This window comes from Excalfactoria chinensis, chromosome 3 (genome assembly GCF_039878825.1).
Source record: "Excalfactoria chinensis isolate bCotChi1 chromosome 3, bCotChi1.hap2, whole genome shotgun sequence".
In the NCBI taxonomy this organism is placed as follows: domain Eukaryota; kingdom Metazoa; phylum Chordata; class Aves; order Galliformes; family Phasianidae; genus Excalfactoria; species Excalfactoria chinensis.
In genome coordinates, this window is record NC_092827.1 from 60,937,944 (window position 1) to 60,957,527 (window position 19,584).

The 19,584-nt window shown below is 35.5% G+C and overlaps 1 protein-coding gene across 4 annotated transcripts in view; it reads right to left on the reverse strand.

Annotated features, from left to right (window-relative positions):
- Positions 1–984: 984 nt before the first annotated feature.
- ADGB (androglobin) overlaps positions 985–19,584 on the reverse strand; it is a 70,732-nt gene continuing 52,132 nt past the window's right edge. For 3 of the 4 annotated variants that reach the window (XM_072331308.1, XM_072331307.1, XM_072331305.1), the window contains 10 exons: positions 17,820–18,007; positions 16,761–16,945; positions 14,598–14,791; positions 13,134–13,245; positions 8,769–8,956; positions 6,990–7,145; positions 4,806–4,914; positions 3,447–3,555; positions 1,935–2,118; positions 985–1,428 (listed from right to left, as the gene is read on the reverse strand). In XM_072331308.1, the coding sequence (XP_072187409.1) occupies positions 1,219–1,428; positions 1,935–2,118; positions 3,447–3,555; positions 4,806–4,914; positions 6,990–7,145; positions 8,769–8,956; positions 13,134–13,245; positions 14,598–14,791; positions 16,761–16,945; positions 17,820–18,007 (1,635 nt within the window). In that variant the 3' untranslated portion in view covers positions 985–1,218. The remainder of the gene's footprint in view (positions 1,429–1,934; positions 2,119–3,446; positions 3,556–4,805; positions 4,915–6,989; positions 7,146–8,768; positions 8,957–13,133; positions 13,246–14,597; positions 14,792–16,760; positions 16,946–17,819; positions 18,008–19,584) is intronic. The other variant, XM_072331306.1, reaches the window with a different exon arrangement.

Here is a 19,584-nt window from a genome sequence, read left to right on the forward strand (position 1 = left end):
GTGTACAAAGAACAGACATCACAGACTGATAAGAGAAATGAGTCAAGTTCAAGTCAAGTTCAAGTCAAGCAGTGAGGTTCTAATAAAACGGAGGTGAACAAGACCAGCAGAAGCAGAACCTCTGGTATGTCATTACAGTTCAGAAGAAAGGCTAGTTCCAAATGTGATGGCTACCTGCTATCAGTGGCCAGGATGCAAAGGGTAACATTTCTTGTGATTCGTGTTTAATAGGTGACTCACAATCTCCCATGTTGCCTAGATAACAGAATGGACATATTGTACATATACGACATGTAGGCAGTCTAACTTCCCAGACTTCTGCATGTGACTACAAAGACAGAGAGTTCTTTAAGCCATTTATAACAGCTCCGTCTGGTCTAGGAAGAGTTTTCAGTGTTGTAAGAGCTTTAATCATTTTCTCTGACTACAGAGTGCCAGCTACTGCACATGTATTTTTTGTGCTTGATGACAGTACTGAAAAGTTTAAGAATTCTGAGCAGAAGTATATTATCCTTCATGCAGAAAGCCTGTGATTGTCCATTCATGTACAGGTTCTACTTTTAAGATCCATTTTTAAGTTTCAGCTGAGCAATCACTTCTTTCAAAGATGCTGTGGGGAAAAATAAAGCTTGGGAAACAGGATTTCAGGAAGCATTAGAGAAGCCTTGAATGATTGTGCCATGAGTCTGCCACTACAAAGAGTTACTGTGAGATTCAAAATCACTTATCAGAATGATGCCAGATGTGAAAGAGAACAAATACTATGGTACAGGGATAGTTTGTGTCTATTAAAGCAGGCTTTGGGAAGCCTTCCAATGACTGCATATGAGATATGTGGAATGCTACTATTTAATTAATGACTTAAAAAACTGACAGGTTACATTCACTGTTTCAATTCTGGCTGTTTGATTGACTAGAAAAACAAACAAACAAACAAACAAACAAAAAAACAGGATAAAAGCATGATTATGGGAGAAAACTGAATGCAATACTGATGCAAAATTTTATTTCCAGTAATACATACAAAAGTAAATAGCGATGAGTACCACTTATGAGCAGCAAGATATCAAATACTGTGTTAGAATACTAGATCTTTTTTTGCTTTTTTTTGGTAGAACGAAGCACAGGTATAATGAGATACACTTGACACCAACATTGGAAAATAGCAATTAGTTTCTTTAAGCTTGGCGTATAAATTTTATTTCCCAAACAGCTAAGTTAACTTTTGCAGCTCTTCTTACTGCTTTTCCCTAAACCTTTCCCTTGCTTTTTTTGGACCGCATCTTGGATTTTCTTTTCTTGCTCTGTTTGCAGCATTGCTTCTTGAGCTGCCTGCTCTTCACGTCTTCTGAGTTCAGCCTGTACCAACTCGCTTCTGTATGCTTCCCGAATGCTGTGAACTCTGCCTCGCATTTCATCTAACGATGCCTAGGTTGGCAGAAACAAAAAGCATCATCCTCACTCTAACACATGAATCTCTTTCATCACAAGCAACTGCATCATTTAGGTTGCATTTCACTGTCTGACGGTATAAGTACAGGTAAGGCACATCTCCTTTCCTTTGGAGCTGGTCATGCATTTTTATTGATTTCTCACAGGGACACAGATATGTGTCAGCGTTTTCTAGAAAGAACTGAGGAATTACTTTAGAAATATTTGCCACAATAACATATGTTAGGCATCCAAAATCGCAACAACATCTGAAAAGTTGGACACGTTCTTATAAAGGATTTGCAATCAGTTAGTCTCTCCTAGAGGACTATGGCTCCTTTTGGACTTATAGCTAAGTATTACAAATGAAGCAGGGTGTATGTGGATTCTAATTATTGATACTGGATACAAATATCAAATATCAAAGAATTGTTGACCAGGATATTCATGATAGTGGTGGATATGACAGGCACAGTTACTGGAATGTAATCTGGGAAACTCACCTGCAGATTATCATACATTTCAAGTACATTTTTCTTCAACAAAGCTCTGGCACGTTGATCCATTTCTCTTTGTTTCAAAGTCAATTCTCTTAGTTGCCTAAACTGGTTAATTTTTTCCAGTTTGCATTTCTCTTGCTGCTGAATTATAGAATCATTTCTTAGCACAGGTTCAGGCATTGTTTTTCTGAAGGAAGCAGAAAGGTATTTGTCTCATTTCAAGTACATTTTCAGACGGTTTACATTTTGCTTAGTACGTACATGCATATATTTGATTTATATCAAGCCAAGTAACCATTGTACAGTTCAATGTGATTAAGGGATCACTTTTCCTCATCTTCTACATAACACAGGTGAGGGAGTACAACGCTGAGGCCAAGTCTTTGTATACTTGAATGTTTACTTTAAAGTATTGGTAAAATCACACTCATCTCTGAGCATATGAAAAACTCCTACATGTGACACTTATTTTTAATTTGCAAGAAATATCTTAGTTCAGGAAGTTTTTGATATTACAATTTAGCACTGAGACAAATGTATTTTTTTCCATGGGCATAATGGCAGTTAAGAGGATAATATATTGCCGTAATTTGACTCAAATGACTCGTGGAACAGTGGAGGAGCTGATGACAAATTAAATCCTTCTAAAACTCGAGCCTATGGAAGATATTTTGCCATATTTTCTAATTTTTAGTGTTATTAATTTCAATATAACACCATTTTCCCTTTAAATTAAAAGCTGAACTTGGGGAATTTTTCAGCATGTTCCAAAGTCTTTTAAGATTGAGTGAGTTGCATAAATAGCACACTGAATACAGGTGGACTTAAGCATGAACTGGGTTCTGTCTGCAGCACAGCAAACATGCAGGTATATGTATATGAGGTAGATTGGTTCATCCTGACACATACAATAAAGGAAGTATTTATTTTGAATGAGTAATATATATTTTTTCTTCAGCTATTAACTAAATTGCATTTTTTAAATACCTTATCAGAATCTAGCATCATATAATGACAAAATTCATATGCAAGATAACCACTGAAATAAACATATTTGGCTGCATATGCATTTAATTAAGGATTTTATGTTGCATTTTCATTACAGAAAAACAACTCCTTTAATGTGTGTAATCTTAAAGGAAGGGCATAAATTATAACAGGATATAGGAAAGCTTAGATTTTAAAAAACACCGATGTCAGGTAAATCAAGGTGAAAAACGATCAGGATGCCATCTACACACACTCATTACAATATGATTCTATGTATACAGCATAAAGGATAGACAAAACACAGAGCAGGATTTTCACAAAAAAAATTAACAAGAATGTGACAGTATTATTGCTTATGCCAATGACATGTGAAGGACAAAGTCTAAATTCACATCTATTATACTATACCCAAATATGAAGGTACAATTGTTTATACTGCATTTACTAATTCTTATATATTGAAACCTTTAGTCACATTTCAATTTGATATTTAACAGGCATTAATTTTTCCTTGATACAGGTTACCTCATATAAGGACTAAGATCTATAGGCTCCCACTTTATTTGCTCCATTGGTAAGCTTGAGTCAATTGCTGTTTGTGATGCTGTCTTTTCTGCAGTAAGAGAAAAAGAATCTACCACAAAACAGATTCAATTGATTATTCAGTTATTATTCAGAGGGTACATCTTGTAACAATTGTAATAAAGATGTTTTTCTCTTTAGGCTCAGCAAAATATCTTTCTAAATGAGAACATGGATTGGACATGCTTTTTACTTCTAACAATTATGATAGAATCAAAGATGCTGAAAAAAAACCCAACTACATTTTCATTACTGCTACAGTGAAGTTTGTATATGTACTTTAGATAAATCAGAACAACACATGAGGGAGTAAGACTTATCAACTTTAAATGCCTAAGGAATAAATTTTAATCAGCAAGGAATCACATTCTTTTATAAACAACAACAAAAAAATCTATAAAAATCAGATCAATCCGGTCTACAATTCAAAAAAATTATATCCTCTTTTGGGCATATGTTTTGTTTGGGAAATGCCAATCTCCAAAAGAAAGCTCCCATGAATATTGAAAATGGTCAGTCTTCTGTCTTAGAATGATTTAACCACATGGGTGGTTTTAATGTAGACTTCTCCAAATACAGTGACACGTTTGATATTAAGCATGCCACTGAGCTGAACTGTGTTGTGATCATTCCAGCACTTCTGTCTTCCGGTTCACTTGGCCACATCAGACAAGCCTGTGAAATCTGGTGAGACTTAATGATGTCTGCAGTAGTTTGTTCCATAAAAACTCTTATTACTCTATTTATTGTAGAAATCGATTGAAATATTTATAAATCCATTAAAAGATATTTCTATACTAATGACCACTGCTTCCAAATTTGAAATTGAAGGAGTGTTTCCCATTGAAGTTCCAGAAACGTCAGCTTAATTTGGAGTTGGAATTCTAGTGTGAAAGGACTGCCTGAACTTGGCTAAAGGGTAACTTAGCAGCCTACAAGGGTAATGAGGTTGTATCTGTGTCTGAGGCTGGAGCAATGCAGCAACTAAAACAGAAGGTATAAAGAAGACAGAGACTAAGCATGTGATTGTGGATTTGGACACCATTATTGAGGCTGCTCTCTCCATTTCCTAACAGTATTGCAGATTGTTAAGGAACTGAATGACTTATGCAGAATGCTTTAAATCCTATTTAATTTCACATTAAAACACTGGTTGTGATATATATGCACTGTATTTGAGAACTCATAGTAGGAGTTATCATAGACAATTTATTTTTTATTTTTTTGGAAGTAATTAATATCCCTTTGTATTTTAAAATTATGCTCAGAAGGAAGACAACATGCAGAAAGTTATACCCTTACCTCTGTCTTCTGCTATGGATGATAAACTGGCAATGTCCATCCCAGCTATGGGCCCCTCGGAATCTCTTGCAACACACTTATTGATAAACTGCACGCGTTCCTGAAAAGCCTACAGATCAAATTTTTAATTGGATACTTTTATCTTAAACATTTTCTGAAGTAGGAATCTATAAGTGATCAATGGGACAGTAAATCTTTGAACCTAGTGCATGCTGAGATATGATGCTACTTTATTATCGCTAGTGAGTATATTTGAGTGGTTGGATCCATGATTCTATGATCTATGGAAACATCACTTCAAACAACATGAACAGCATCAGTGAGACAACAAATAGAAGAAAAAACAAAATGATAAACACAAGAGGGCTGTGCTTTGTGTCAGTCATATTCAAATCATCACTGCAGTATATATATATTTTCTGAAATAATGACCTGTTAACATTGATCATCCTTAACATTCTGGAACTTTTGTTTGTTTAGTTTTAATGTGCTGTGTAGAGGAGAAGTAAATTGTCACTAGTATTTAAAGTTTATCTAACTTAAATTGTGTTCTGAGTATGTGAATAAGAACCTGTAGGTAAACCTTGGTGAAATGATAGCTGAGTAAAATGAAAAGCAGGCAACACCTGGAGTCTTCTCAGTGCATACCAGCAATATATAGTAAGTATCCCAAATGATAAAACGATGCTGTCAGTAACAAACCCAGCACCAACACACAGTATGCAACTCTACCTGGGGCAGGAATTAGAAAGAACGCAAAGGTTCCCATTACCAGAGTTTGGAATACATACATTAAAGATCATTGTGAAATACTGGAGAATGCTTTATCTCTCAGTAATTTAAAATAATCATTGGATTTAAAAAAAATGAAAATCTGAAAGTAGGGTCTGTTCCCTCATAGATGAACAGAGGTTCAGAACTCCTCTCACTGCATCTCCTTAGGGATCTAGCACTTCCTCCAAGGAGTTCCTGCAGCCTAATGACTTGGACCTCCTCCTGAAGAATGGGAGCTATGGACGAAAACCCTTTCAGGCTCAATTGCTTCTGATGCTTAAATACAAACACCACCACTCTGCTTGTCCTTTCAGATGGTGATTTGGGCTCACTGGGCTTTCTCTTAAGGGTTCAGATTGTCAGAACAGCACCTGGAACCAGGGAACCAGTTCCCAGGGTAATCAGGAGTGTGGGGTGCTGATCAGTAGGAACAGAGAAGGGAAGCTACTTAGAACAGCAGATCCTGAGGTTAAACCTTTTTTCATTGTATTACATGAAGTAGCCAAAATTTTCTTAGCAACTGCTTTGGAATAGTATTATGGACCTAAAAGGCTACTAAAATGGAAACCTTTAGCTGTAATTAAGTTGATTTTCAGAGTAAATAAAAGGCAGTGGTGGTAGAACCACTATTCTAGAGGGACCGTGCACATCAAAGGGGAGACATTTCCAGCTCATCTTCAGGAAGCTGAATATTTTCAGTCTCAGCACAGCCAACCAAATCTGCAGAGTAAAACATCTCTTCTTAGATCAGAATGTATAAATTAATGTTGGAACATTTTATTAACTTTGGATATGCTGAAAAGAAATGAGAAAATCTGCAAGTGGAGCTAGGGAAGACCTATGACTGAGGTTTCACTTCTAAGAGGTAGATACCTTTAACACTGTTGTGCCAAAGGAGCCAACCTGTATTTGACACATTTGAACTAGTATTGCTTCTCTAAAACAGTGAATTCATACAGAGCAGTGTATACAGGCTCACGGGTACCCGCAACTTGGGAATTCTGGATGTAGGAGACAATTAGATTGATGATGTGACCAGGTGTCAGTTTATCTTTCTGTCACATTTATAAAGGTGTATTTATTATACTCTCATAATCTTCGGCTTGCCACAAGTGACAGCTTTGCAGTTGTGTAGAGGTAGTGGGTGTTGTAAAGAGAAACACTTTTTCTGTTCACTTAAAGTCTCAGTGATCTCAAAAAGTCTAAAGTAGACAATGTGGATTCCTGCCCACGAGTCATGCACATCAGCACTTTTGATTATTTAGGCCGTGTAAAATTCCCTGACATCCACAAAATGGTGAAGAGAGGAGTCATACGAACTCATTTCTCTGTTGTGAAAACTGCTCTGTTATCACAACAGCTCTTGCAACTTGTGAAGACACATTACCACGCAGATTGCACTCTGATTACCTTGACAGCTCTTCCTGGCTCTGCAGACTCCCATGCTTGCTTCATGGCTTTGATCTCATCTTCTCGCTGTGTGTCTTTCTTCACTTCCAGAACTTCTGTCTCACTCTGCTCACTAACAAGACGTAAAATCCAGTATGGTTTGTTTATAGCATCTTGCTGAAAGTGAAAGTACCATGGACATAATTATTGGTATTTATCTATGACCACTATGTAAGATGATGCTCTGTACCCTGGTGATTTTCATAACTGGTAGACATTATACACTGATAGAATTTGACATGCATTACTAAACAAAAACTTACTGCCAATGGAAAGGAAAGGAAAAATACTTTGTAATATTCCAAACTTTGAGGTCTTTTGTATTCTTTTCTCCCACCTCCCTATCCTACACAGCATTCTCTGCACTCCAAGCCCTTCTCAACAGTCTGAATAAGAGTATTTGCAACAATTTTATTCATGCAGTTATCTCTCTGTCAAGCTTTTTTTTTTTTTTTTCCCCTTTCCTTACTTCCAATTCCTTTTCTTTTTTTTTCTTACCAGAAGTCTTATTAATTTTAACCAGAATTTTTGTGTAGAGATACATCTTGCTCTCTCTTCTCTAACATCAGGTTCTTTCCATTCATTTTCAAAATTCTGTAAACTACTTTGAGGTGTGGCTTCTCCAGAATCATAGGATGCAAGTAGTCCTCAAAGGGTAGGAGACTGTCCTGCTGCCTGGCCAAAAATTGAAGTATTGTGCTGTACATGCTTTTGGAAACTGTAGTATCTCTAGAAGCTTGAAGCCCAAGGTTTAGAAGAAGGGATGAGTTGCTCAGCTTTGATTTGAGGAGAAAAACAAGAGTATTCCTAACATGCAGGCAGTAAGTATCCTCTTGAAACTTGTTTCTGTTTTAGAAACAGACTGTAGAACTCTTGCAATCTATCATCCCAGCACCTGTAGCACAGACCATCACTGGAGCTGAAGGCAGAAATCTGACACAGCCTAAAGTTGCATTTACATGGCCAGCTTTCTCAAATACAGCCATTCTGACTGCTCTGCAAGACAGGTTAAAGCACTGTTCCTGAAATCTGCATAATTAGCTGTGGATAGGAATCATAGAGAAGCTGGTTGTTTAACAACTTAGTCAACAAAACAGTACAGTAGAGATTTCTTCATGAAAAACTTTATGGAAGTGCCCTCTTCTTCAACTACTTCCCATGATGCAGGAAAAACAAAAAAAAACCATGAGGACCTGTAAGTTTATTTGCCTTCCATTAATCTCTTTGCAATCCATAAAGTCAATTACTCCTTTGAAAGCTGGTCAACCACATCACAATCAGATCATCCTACCACAGAGCGGTAGGCAAGTAAATATCAATTTTTATGCCGCTACATTTTTACAAGCTCATTAAATTATAACATATAAGACAGGAAAGACCTATTTTATTTCTCTGATGATTGTGTGAAAACCAGTACAACTGACTCCAACTGGACATCAATATGGCAAATTAATGGAATTTAACAAACCTTCACTAGAGGCAGAAAATAGACATCCAAAAGAAACACTCAGTGGTTGCTTTACACTTAAGCTAAGAAATGAGCACATCTCTAATGCAGGATACAGGTCTTTTGCATGTGACATTCAGTTATCCTTAGGTACAGAACATGAAGGTGATGAAGCAGGGCATAGAGAAACACAGGGAATATACTAAAAGAGCTAGTAATTCTAATTTGCAGACATGCACATGCTTTTACACTTAGTACATTCAGCAAATCGAAGTTTTTAGATTTGTTCTCACCTCAAATTCAGGTTGAGATACAAGAGATATAAGCGATCCTCTTTCTTTATTGGACTTCTCCCTTTCTGTCTTCTCAGTTGCTTTATCTTTCATTTTTTTGGTTGATTTGGAAATACTTGCAGACCTTTGTCCTTCAGAATGACTGGGCTTTAGGAGAAAACTGTGCTCCACTTGCTTTTCCCCATGTGCTGTTCACAACATAGTTACGATGCGCGATGAATTAGAAGATACCATTGCCATCCATAAGTATATTTACCCATGTAAATAAATCCAGGATGGAACATAACAGCACAAAACAGCCACAGGAAAGAAAAAGAAAAGTCTTATGTAATTAGTTGACACTGTTAAGTACTATGCCAGTGTTAACTGTTGAAGCAAGAAAGAATCTGGAGACAATAAAGCTTTTAAAAGCAGGCTTATGGAAGTAGACATATTGCAACAGCTTTACTTGTCCTTAACAGCATTTTACCTGGGACTTAATTATTGGTTTAGAGTGGTACATGCTTAACAGTAACTGCTCTATTGTTCTGTGTATAAGTCAATCCAAAGAGGAGGCAGATATTCTGTAGCTAGCAATCTGATTCTTAATTCTCTTACACAATCTCTGTCATAAAGGTGAGAAGCTCAAAGTAAGTAAAGTCAGTGTTCTCATTGCCTCATGTACCTGTAAGCCTGAAAGACTGAAGAGCAGAACACACACACACAAACAAAAATCCAAAAAAGGAAGGATATTAAGGCAACAAAACATATTTAAGACTCAATGCGTACCTACCTGGGAATTTTTAGATTAATTACTTAATCAGTACTTAATCATATGCTGAATGTATGATCTTTGTTGAATTGAATAGCTGGGAACTAACATACATAACACTTCCATTCTTCACTGTCTTAGGTGGTAAGAACTATTAACAGTTTTTTTTTATGCCATGTTCTTGTTATAAAAATAAAAAAGAATAAGTAAAGCCTGCAATAGTAAACAGCTTTAATAGCATAGGAACACAGCAAATGAAACAAGGTGGACAGTCCAAGATTAAAGATCAGAGTCTGAAATCTCTGTTTCCCTTCACCTTCATGCTGCTTGAAACATTAAAACAAATGCTGAAAAATGGGATTTGATCAGTGCAATCAATCAGGCAATTTCTCTTGGAAAAAAGAGGAAATGAATCTGAAGATAATAACAAGGTATCTTTCACTTAATGTTGTGTTTCTTATTTCTTTCCGCTGAGGAAAGATGACTGTGCTGCTTGTTTTGATCAAAAGTCCACTGAAGATATTTCGCTGGCTTTAATGGTATTTGGATCAGATACGCAATGTCAGTGCTATATGGTAAATTTGAAAGATATACAAGCAAATTTGTAATGCACATATATACGTACATATATCATATAATACATTATATACATGTTTATGTATACATTACATTCCTAACTCCTTATGCTACCTCAGTAACATACAATGGTACAAAATTGCTATGTTTAAATTCATTCAGTGCAACCAAAATAGAAAATAAAGAATGAAAACAAAAATCAAAGCAGTCTCCACAGGTACTAGAAATAATAAAACATCTCCAAAAGAAATACAAATATAAAATAAATACCGATGGCATTATCTGAAGTTAAAATATCATTATATAAAAGGCTTTCCATTTAATTTCACATTGTCATAACATATTAGGAGACAAAGACAATCTGTGTAAAGGGATACTACAAATTTTGGCTTCTATAGAGATTTTATAACTGAATTGTAAAATTTTGATGTTCTAGACTTACTTATATTGAAAAGTTATTAAATAAATAACATGGAAACAGATGAAATGACAGGAACTAAATGAGCTATCTTGCTCATTTCTTGGTTAATGCCTTTTTAATTTTTTGTTTATGCAAAGTGTTATTTAATAAAGCATTTCATGAGATGTCATATACCATAATTGTGATTAAATATTAGTCACGAAATCACTTTTGCCGACAGTTCTTCTTACAGATACTGTCAAACAGCAGTATTAAAGGATTAGGAAGAAAGAAAATGATGAACATTAATAAAGAAAAAATACAAATCAATTACTGGAAAACTTAATTTCTACCAAAATTTTCTTAACAATTACTTACAATGCCAGTGAGTAATATGAGCCTTCTAGAGGGAGATTACCTTAAAAGACTGGTAAAAGATAACACAAAGCAGAAAAATGTTGTTGACACAATAAATCAGCTTTAACACAAAGTTAACTCCAGATGGCACCATTGCATTACATGAAATATTAGTGCCTGAAATTTGAGATTTGTTCCAGGAATTTTCCACCTGGCTCACTGCAGTTTTCTTAAAAATCACACTGTGAGTGGACATTGTTTTGGATAAGCATCAACACTGCCATAGTATGAATTGTGTGGTTGACAAGTGATGCTGACAGCTTTCAATGGTAAATTCCAGTTTTAAAATCACTTTAATTTGAAAACTGGTTCACAATCAGCAGAATATTCAGAGATGGAATGTTGTTTACTCTAAAATACCAACCTGTGTAGTAAGTGTTCTAGATAAATATTACTGCTGATAGAGAGTACATAAAATAAGTACTAAACAGTATGTACAATAAGTGTTGAGATATGTTCCTTATAAACTCTCTTAGTGTCCTGAACAATCTAGTTTTTATTCCATGTGAACACAATCAGTTTGTATTCTTGTATAAACATAAACATTCAATTAAACTGAACTGTGAAATGAGTTTTGGTTACTTTGAAAAGTAGCAATGACAGCAGGAAACAGAAACCACAATTTTAAAAATAACCTACTAGAAAATTTCTTTTTATCACTGATCATGACTTGAATCAAGTTGATTGTAAATGGGCCAAAGTACCAGTTAAGATGGATAAGGGAAGCTATGAATAGTAGTACTGCTACTGGGAACCAAACATTAGAGTACCCATGCTACTGACAAGCTCCAGCATCAACACCTGAGAACTGGCAAAGAAATTCAGTGACCAAGTGACCTCTTTTGACCTGAGGCTTTACTGACCATTGTGGAGATTGTATGAAAGGGTACATAACAAAAGCATAGCTAGTATATTACGTGCAAGCTGCAGACAAGTCAGAAGAACAACTATGTAATAGGGTGTGATTATGTGAACAATGCAACAACTTAAAAGAGGGTGAAACAACAACTGAAAAAGCTGCCTGTACTTATGGTACTTATGTCTATGAGGCACAACTCCTTGAATATTATTATACCCACTACACATTTTAGCCCATTCCACTTGCAACTCATGCAGGTATCTCTTTCTGTACCAAAAAGTCAGTTATTAATCCACATTTTTGGGGCTATATCTCTCTACATGTTATGAAACTGACGTTCTGTCATCTGTACTGACTAACAAATAATAAGTCTAGTACAATCTAAATTGAAATTGAATGTATGAGTTTGCAAGATAATATATGACAGTGAAATATGTAATCTAAATAAATGGAGAAATTTGCTGTGATTTAGAAGCAAGTACAATAGATCTTCATTTCAAAACACTTCTCAGCTAGACAAGAAGAACATGAAAACAACAGATCTTCATTTAGGCCATTTAGTAAAATTTTACACTAATGCATACTGATGCAGCTAGCATGCAGACGACAGGATGAGTCCATTTGTGCCGTCTGTGTTCACATCAGTGCTTTGAGTGCCTGTCTGTGATTGCTGTGGTTGGCCATGTATGTACGCACATAGCATCTATGAATGTTCCACCTGTGCATGCCTGTTGGGAGCACACTACTGGTTGGACCTGGGGACAAGGAGTCCTGCAGCCTCACCTCACTCCATGGATCTAGCCTGTAATTTCTTCTGCAGTGTTTAAAATGTGTGATGACACTGGTAAAGGAGAAGTATACAATATTTATTTAAGATTCCTCTGTTGCCTTCCTACCTTGAATACATACCACTTTCTCATCTTGTCTCCAGCCTAAATTCATCACCCAGTAATACAGATGTAATACAGATGTGGAAAGAGGCCTTTTTATCCTCTTATTTGTGTGTTTTCTTAAATTATCATCAGGCATGCTTCTCTAGTTTCACTAAAAAGTCCTCTACTCTGTTATAGTTTGTCAGAACATTGTACCTTTATATTCACACTTCATTATAGAAGTGCCTTGGTACTTTTAGACCTAAGAAGTTTAAGTATGTTTGCAGAGTATCCTTTTATTTCTGTATCTCTTGTGAATTGAAGGTATAGAAGCACACAACCAAACCCTAGTTCTATGAGCCATAGAACAAAAAGCATTAATGCTTAATTGTTTTACTCAGGTGGCAAACAAGAGAAATGCCATATGGTCTTGGTTTTTAGCAATATAACAAATTTAAAAACATGTAAGTACATATTTAAGGTGGCATACCTTTGAGTTCAGTTTTCTCTGTTTCCTTCAGTGACTGGACAAACTGAATCTGGCTCTCAGTGAGTGGCCAACTATTATGTAACACCAATGTCTGTATGATATACTTGTGGCGCTGTGAAAGAAAATGCAATATGCGAACATGCTGAGGACATAACACTTATAGTAAGTATTTAGAAGTCCTGCAGATTATTAAAGTGGCAACTGTTGAACTCAGCAAATGAAACACATGATTACTTTACAAGATTGTACATAACTGTATTCACAAGAAGCTTAAAAAATTAGTGTTAATTCCACAGATTTTACATTAATTCCTGTAAAATTAAACAATTACTCATGTGTTTACCAACTGAAATTAAACTAGGCTGTACAATAAGGAGCTACATTCTTTAAGGACTTCCATGTAACTTTCCTATGTATGCCATGTGCTAAGACAAAGAAATCCGTCTTTCATTTTAAGTCCTACTACAGAGCTCTGAACACTAATATTAGCACTCAGAGTCTCAAGTTGAGGTGGAGGTGACAAGGTCAGTGGGTTATTTTGAACATTTTCTGCACTGAAAAGGAAATTATACCAATACTTCTTTTAAAAATTGTTTTCCAAATTTTAAAGCCAGTTTTAATTCGAACGACTTCAGAAATTGTTTTATTTTATTATTATTATTTTTAAATATAATGTTGCAGTTGAACCTAACAATCAGGAAGAAAAAAAATCTACAAAATCACCTGGAGACACAGAAACAAACAACGCCTGAGAAACAAAACACTATTTTCTAAGATAGACAAATAATAGAATCATAGAATCATAGAATTACCCAGGCTGGAAAAGACCTCAAAGATCATCAAGTCCAACCACAGCCTAACCATAGTACCCTAACTCTAACAACCCTCTGCTAAATCATATCCCTGAGTACCACATCCAAACAGCTCTTAAACACATCCAGGGATGGCGATTCAACCACCTCTTCCTGGTGTCAAGAGAAATGCATGATTTTGACATCACTCTCTAAGGAAATCTAAGGGCTGAAGTAGCAGATACATGTGTTGACAAAGTATTCAGCCAGCTGGAAGCAGGTAGGTCTCATGTAGAAGTAATAAAATTGTCTTTCTCTTCCGCTGCTTTTCAAAGAGAACACACATTGAAGCATCAGAAGTTTAAGCTGTTCATGCTATTTTTTGTCCCTTAGCTGCAAGTCACAGTATACTTGCATTGAACTTTGCACGTGAAAACTACCTGAGGACTGAATACATCTACATCCTTTACTTGAAAATAAAAATGAACTCTTGTTAGTTGATTATTCATGTTATTGCCTCATTCACCAAGAATCTTAATTCTGGATACTCTGTTCTTTCTTCCAGTTATCAGATCCAAATCTGAATCAAAAGAAATGTCAATGCCCCTTTATGCTTTCCTCACACACACACTCTCCAACTCTCCCCAGGTTCTGTTAATTGAAAATCTCTTACTTGATGTGGACTTCCTTGATTATTTTCAGAGTTTTCCAAGGGGAAAGATTCTTCTTCTAACACAGTCGAACGTTCTTGTGAAATTCCTGTCCTGAAAGTACTTTTGGTATCCCTTGAAGCTGAAACATGACCTCTTCTTTTTCCAGTTTCAGATTCCTTCTTTTCATTTCTTTGAATAATCTGACCCTTACTTGCTGCAAGAAGATTAATAATATCAGTGTAAATTTCCAAACATTCTGTGAATTATTAGTATGAGGTAAACAGATGTCCCTAGGAAATGCAGAAAAGAAGAATATTTTCTCATGCTGTATTATGATTTTATCCTCTCATCACTTTACTCCATGTTATCAAATGTGTAATTTTGGGGAAAGTGTTCCTTCATCTTCTTCATTTGCCTTCTAATCAAATTTACTCGGCTATAATTTGTCACATCACTTCCTTTACAACCGTTTCCTCATCATGCTAACCGCTAATGTGCCTAGCAGCATGTGTGATGATCTGTATGGCCAGATGTTTGTGTGTGTGCATTTGTGTGTTGTCTCACTGAACACCACTGAGAAGAGTCTAGATTTTTTTCTCTATACATCTCTGCTCGCTACCTTAGGTATTTAACATTCTGCCAGGTTTGGATTCACCATGATGTTTGGCTGGATTACACAAAGACAGCTTTAATTAATTTCAGATGCATTTATGTAAAGTACAATCAAAAGTTTCCAAGCACTTTGAGAAAATGTGCAAAATTTAGCATATTTATGAAAGATGATTTTTGAATACACCAACAGCAATTAGAGAGCTGATAAGCCTGCAATGTAATGAATAGTGATATAATTTCTACAAAGAAAATGCATCTTTAGTAAACAGACTTCTGAAATTCAATTGTTCTGACAAAAATGAGTAGGGTATTGGCTGTTAACTTTCAAATACATTTGTATTGCAGGAAATTTTATTTAAAATCAAATATTCTCCCTTAAGGGATAATTTTCTCACTGTCTCAGTTGCTATAAAAGAGTTGATGACAGAATAATTAGCAATTATTAACTTTGCAAGACATGGGGAAATAGCTCTTCCTTCAGTGGTTTCCATTTCTGCATTTCTGTGGAGATCACTGTGTAGTTGTAGAAGAGGCTAAGTAGAGGCTAAGTCCAAAAAAAAAAAAAAAAAAAAAAAAAAAAAGATATGATTGCATTTATTCATGAGTTTTTTGCTTCTTGCCTGGCTTAAATGACTGCTGACAAGCCAATAATAAATAGTGATGATCAAGATGGTGCATTTAAACCACAGTTTGGTATAATCTGCGAATTATCTACCATATCCCATGGTTTGGGTATTGTTTCTTGACAACCACAACCAAAACAAACAGAGTCAAGATCTTGAAAATAAAAAGCCTTCAAAGCCTTTGAGATGGTCCCTTACCATACCCTTCTCTCTAAATTGGAGAGGTGTGGATTTGAAGGATGGACTGTATGATGGATTAGGAATTGGCTGGCTGGATACAGCCAAAGGGTTGTGATTAATGATTCTGTGTCAGGGTGGAAGCTGGTCATGAGTGGAGTCCCTGAGGGGGTTAGTCTTAGGACCGGAGCTCTTCAGCATCTTCATCAATGACACAGACAATGACACTGAGTGCACCTTCAGCAGATACCAAGCCGTTGTGGTGCCGTTGATACGCTGGAAGGAAGGGAAGCCATCCAGAGGGACCTGGACAGGCTGCAGAAGTGGGCCCATGTAAATCTAATGAGGTTCAATAAGGGATCATTATGGTCCTTTTCAACCCAGGCCATTCTATGATTCTGTGAAAATAGAGCATATTTCTGTTCTCAAAGACAAGGCAAGCATGTGCATTAAACTTTCAGGACGGAGAAGCTACTTAAATGATCCAAACAACTCTCTAGACAGTTACAAAATGAGGCCAAAACACAGAGGAATAAAGAAGTGAATGATACCTTATTTCAATCAATCATTTCAGTATTTCCTCATTGCTGGGGACCAAGGATTCCAATTCATTGCTCAAGAATTTCACTTAACCACAATCACAAAACCACCAGGGATTTCGTGGAAAAAGTGAGGAAAAAAATCTATTTATTTCTGTGTTTACATAAAACTACTGTAAGAATGTATATCCTTCAGTGAATAAAACTGTCAAATAATGAATATGATACTTACAGCGGGAACTCAAAAGTTTTTCATTACTCAAGAAATTAAAAGCAGGAATGACTGCATGGCCCTTTCCAGTGACATTTACAATTTCTTCCTCATTATCTAGGACTTGTAGCTTAATGAACACATCTGATTTAGAGGTTTGTACCTGCACTGTAGCAATATGTGATGTTGCGACTTTTACGGAATACCTAAAGAAGAAAAAAATTACAGCAATATAATCAACAATACGAGATCTTTCTTTTCTAGGGAAATATCTAAGCATTGTGCTGACATGGCAAAAAACACTTAAAACTGAGTTTTTAGCTCACTATTTCCTTGCAGTCTGGTGAGCTAAGCACATCCTTTACTGCAGTTCAGTGCAGTGAATCCACAATTAAAGTAAACATGGATAGCTACAAAAAAAGTGGTGGTATTGCCATTTTTTTCCCACTGTTTTATCAGATCTCTACATTTATATTGTTGCTCCTGCTGTAATTGGGAAAAAGAATGTTTAGCTGTATGAGGGAATAGTTTCAATTAAAAAGTAATCCAGAAGAAATAAAAAAAAAAAAACAAACAACAAAAGTAATTAAGTAAAAGAAAATTATAAAAAGTAAATAATCACATTCTGATTGAACATGCTCTTCTAAAACAACTGCATGCTCAAATAAAATCAGGTAAAAATAATATACCAAATTCTGTGCCTTCTCACAGTAAAATCACAGTTTTAATGCATGTTTAACTTCCAAAAGTAATATGGAATTTCAGTCATTGATATATAGGAAGGACTGAGCCTAGTGAAATGCAAAATGCTATTAGGATAATTTTGAAACTAGTCTGTTTATTTCACAACTGTTCTACATTAAGCAACAGCTGTATTTAAGAAAACAACAACAACAACAACAACAACAACAAAAAACCCACTGATTTATGAAATACAAAACCTAGTATATCAAGTTTCTGTAGCTAAAAAAACAGAGATGTTTACTGAAACACCTCCCCCTCCTAGGGAAGAGGAAAGAACATACATTGCTGTAATGGACATAAAAAGCAGGATTTGGTCATTATTCTCTCAGTGTTTACCTGAACATTACACATTTGTCATTGGGTATGTAATAGTCTTTAATTTCTTTAGTAGAATAGATGTTATTTACAGCCTCACGAGAGAGGAATGGGAGCGGACTATGAGAACTGATGAGTCGGAGCCTCCATCTTCCAGATGCCAAAGCCTGGTCACCAGTACATGCTTCAGCCATAAATGTGTATCCTTTCTGTAGAGAAAACAAGACATTTTTACTTGGAAATAACACTAGTCCTGGAAATGGAGCTTGCTAGAGTTCCAATAGAAGTTAAAATTGAATAAGTACTGAAAAGGGAAATCATAGATGAAAACTGTAAAAATACTTCAGAAATAGTAAGGCTGGAGTTAAGAATGGCCTATTGACAATTGAGAGCAAATATGAACTAGCACATGATAATTAAAAAGGATAATCAAAGATATATAAAAAAATGACAAGTACAATTTCCTGTGAGCAACACATAGAAGCCTTCACTGTCATTATAGTTAAATTTTGTAAACTAAATATTTAAATACTTAAAGTAGTAATTATTTTAAATAACATACAATTTAAAGCACACAAATTAATTAAATAAATATTTAAAAGAGAAGCACCACAATAAAAACCAAACCAAACCAAAAATCTAACAGAAGACTCTGGTCCAGCATCAACAAGCTTGGTGTAATTAATTTACAAATGATTGAATCAGTATCACCTACTGACTTAGATTGAAAAGGGGGGGAGGAAGGGGGAGATGGGAAGTAGATTATTCTATTGATAACAGCATTTTTCAATATTCTCAAAATCCTAGATTTTTTGTTTATCTTCCTGCTGATATTAAAAGTTCTTAATGTTACATTCTGACTTCTCAGTTGTCTATGTTTTCCAGCTTACTTCAAATATTTAAACAATTAGGACAGGTTTGGGGTTTTTCTGTTACATTTTTTTCCTCCATTATAACCATGTTGAATGGCTCAAATCACTCCAGACTGCTCTGAAGAACAATAACTACTTTTTCACTTCTGACTAACAATTTTAATAGGTCACCTGTTCTCTGAATCAATTCCCACCATAGTCAGGTAGAATCAGCATTCATACTCAAACGGAATAAAGTGACAGGTAACTCAAACACTTGAATGTCCACCCTACATGCCTTTTCCCAACTGCTAATTCTTGGCATTACAAAGACCTTCCTTAATTTACTCGGACTTGGTATCATCGCCCCTTTCCTAATCATCAATATAGAGGTCTGTGTTTTCTTCTCATACTGGAACTTCTGAGAGACTGTTGAAAACAGTGTTCTACACAGGCTTATCAAATTCAAAATGACTGGACTTTCTCTTTCCTTCAGAATATTAACTATACAAACAGGAACAGTGTAAGACTTTTCCCCCTGTCAGTTGCGGAAGAGTAGAATCAGGGGAAAAAAAAAAAAAAAAAGAAAGAAAAAAAAAAAAAAAAAAAGAAAAAGTTATTTGGGGGAACAGAAAAAAGAATACTAAGTTCCTATCAATGCTAAGATTAAGTGAGTTTCATTCAGAAAAAGTATTATTCCATTAATTTGTGACTCTCTTGTGTACCGAAAAGTTAATGTTTTAACTGCCATGTTGAGAAGAATTTGACATTTCAAGTTCTCCAGAAAAAAACTGTTATGGATTCCCCAGAGAAAAAGCATTTCCTATAGTTTTGAAAAGGAGAATTACTTAGAATGGCTAAACTGTATGTTTATGCATCCACACCAAGCACATGAAATAAATGTGCTTTCAAACGTTAGTGCACATAACAATTCC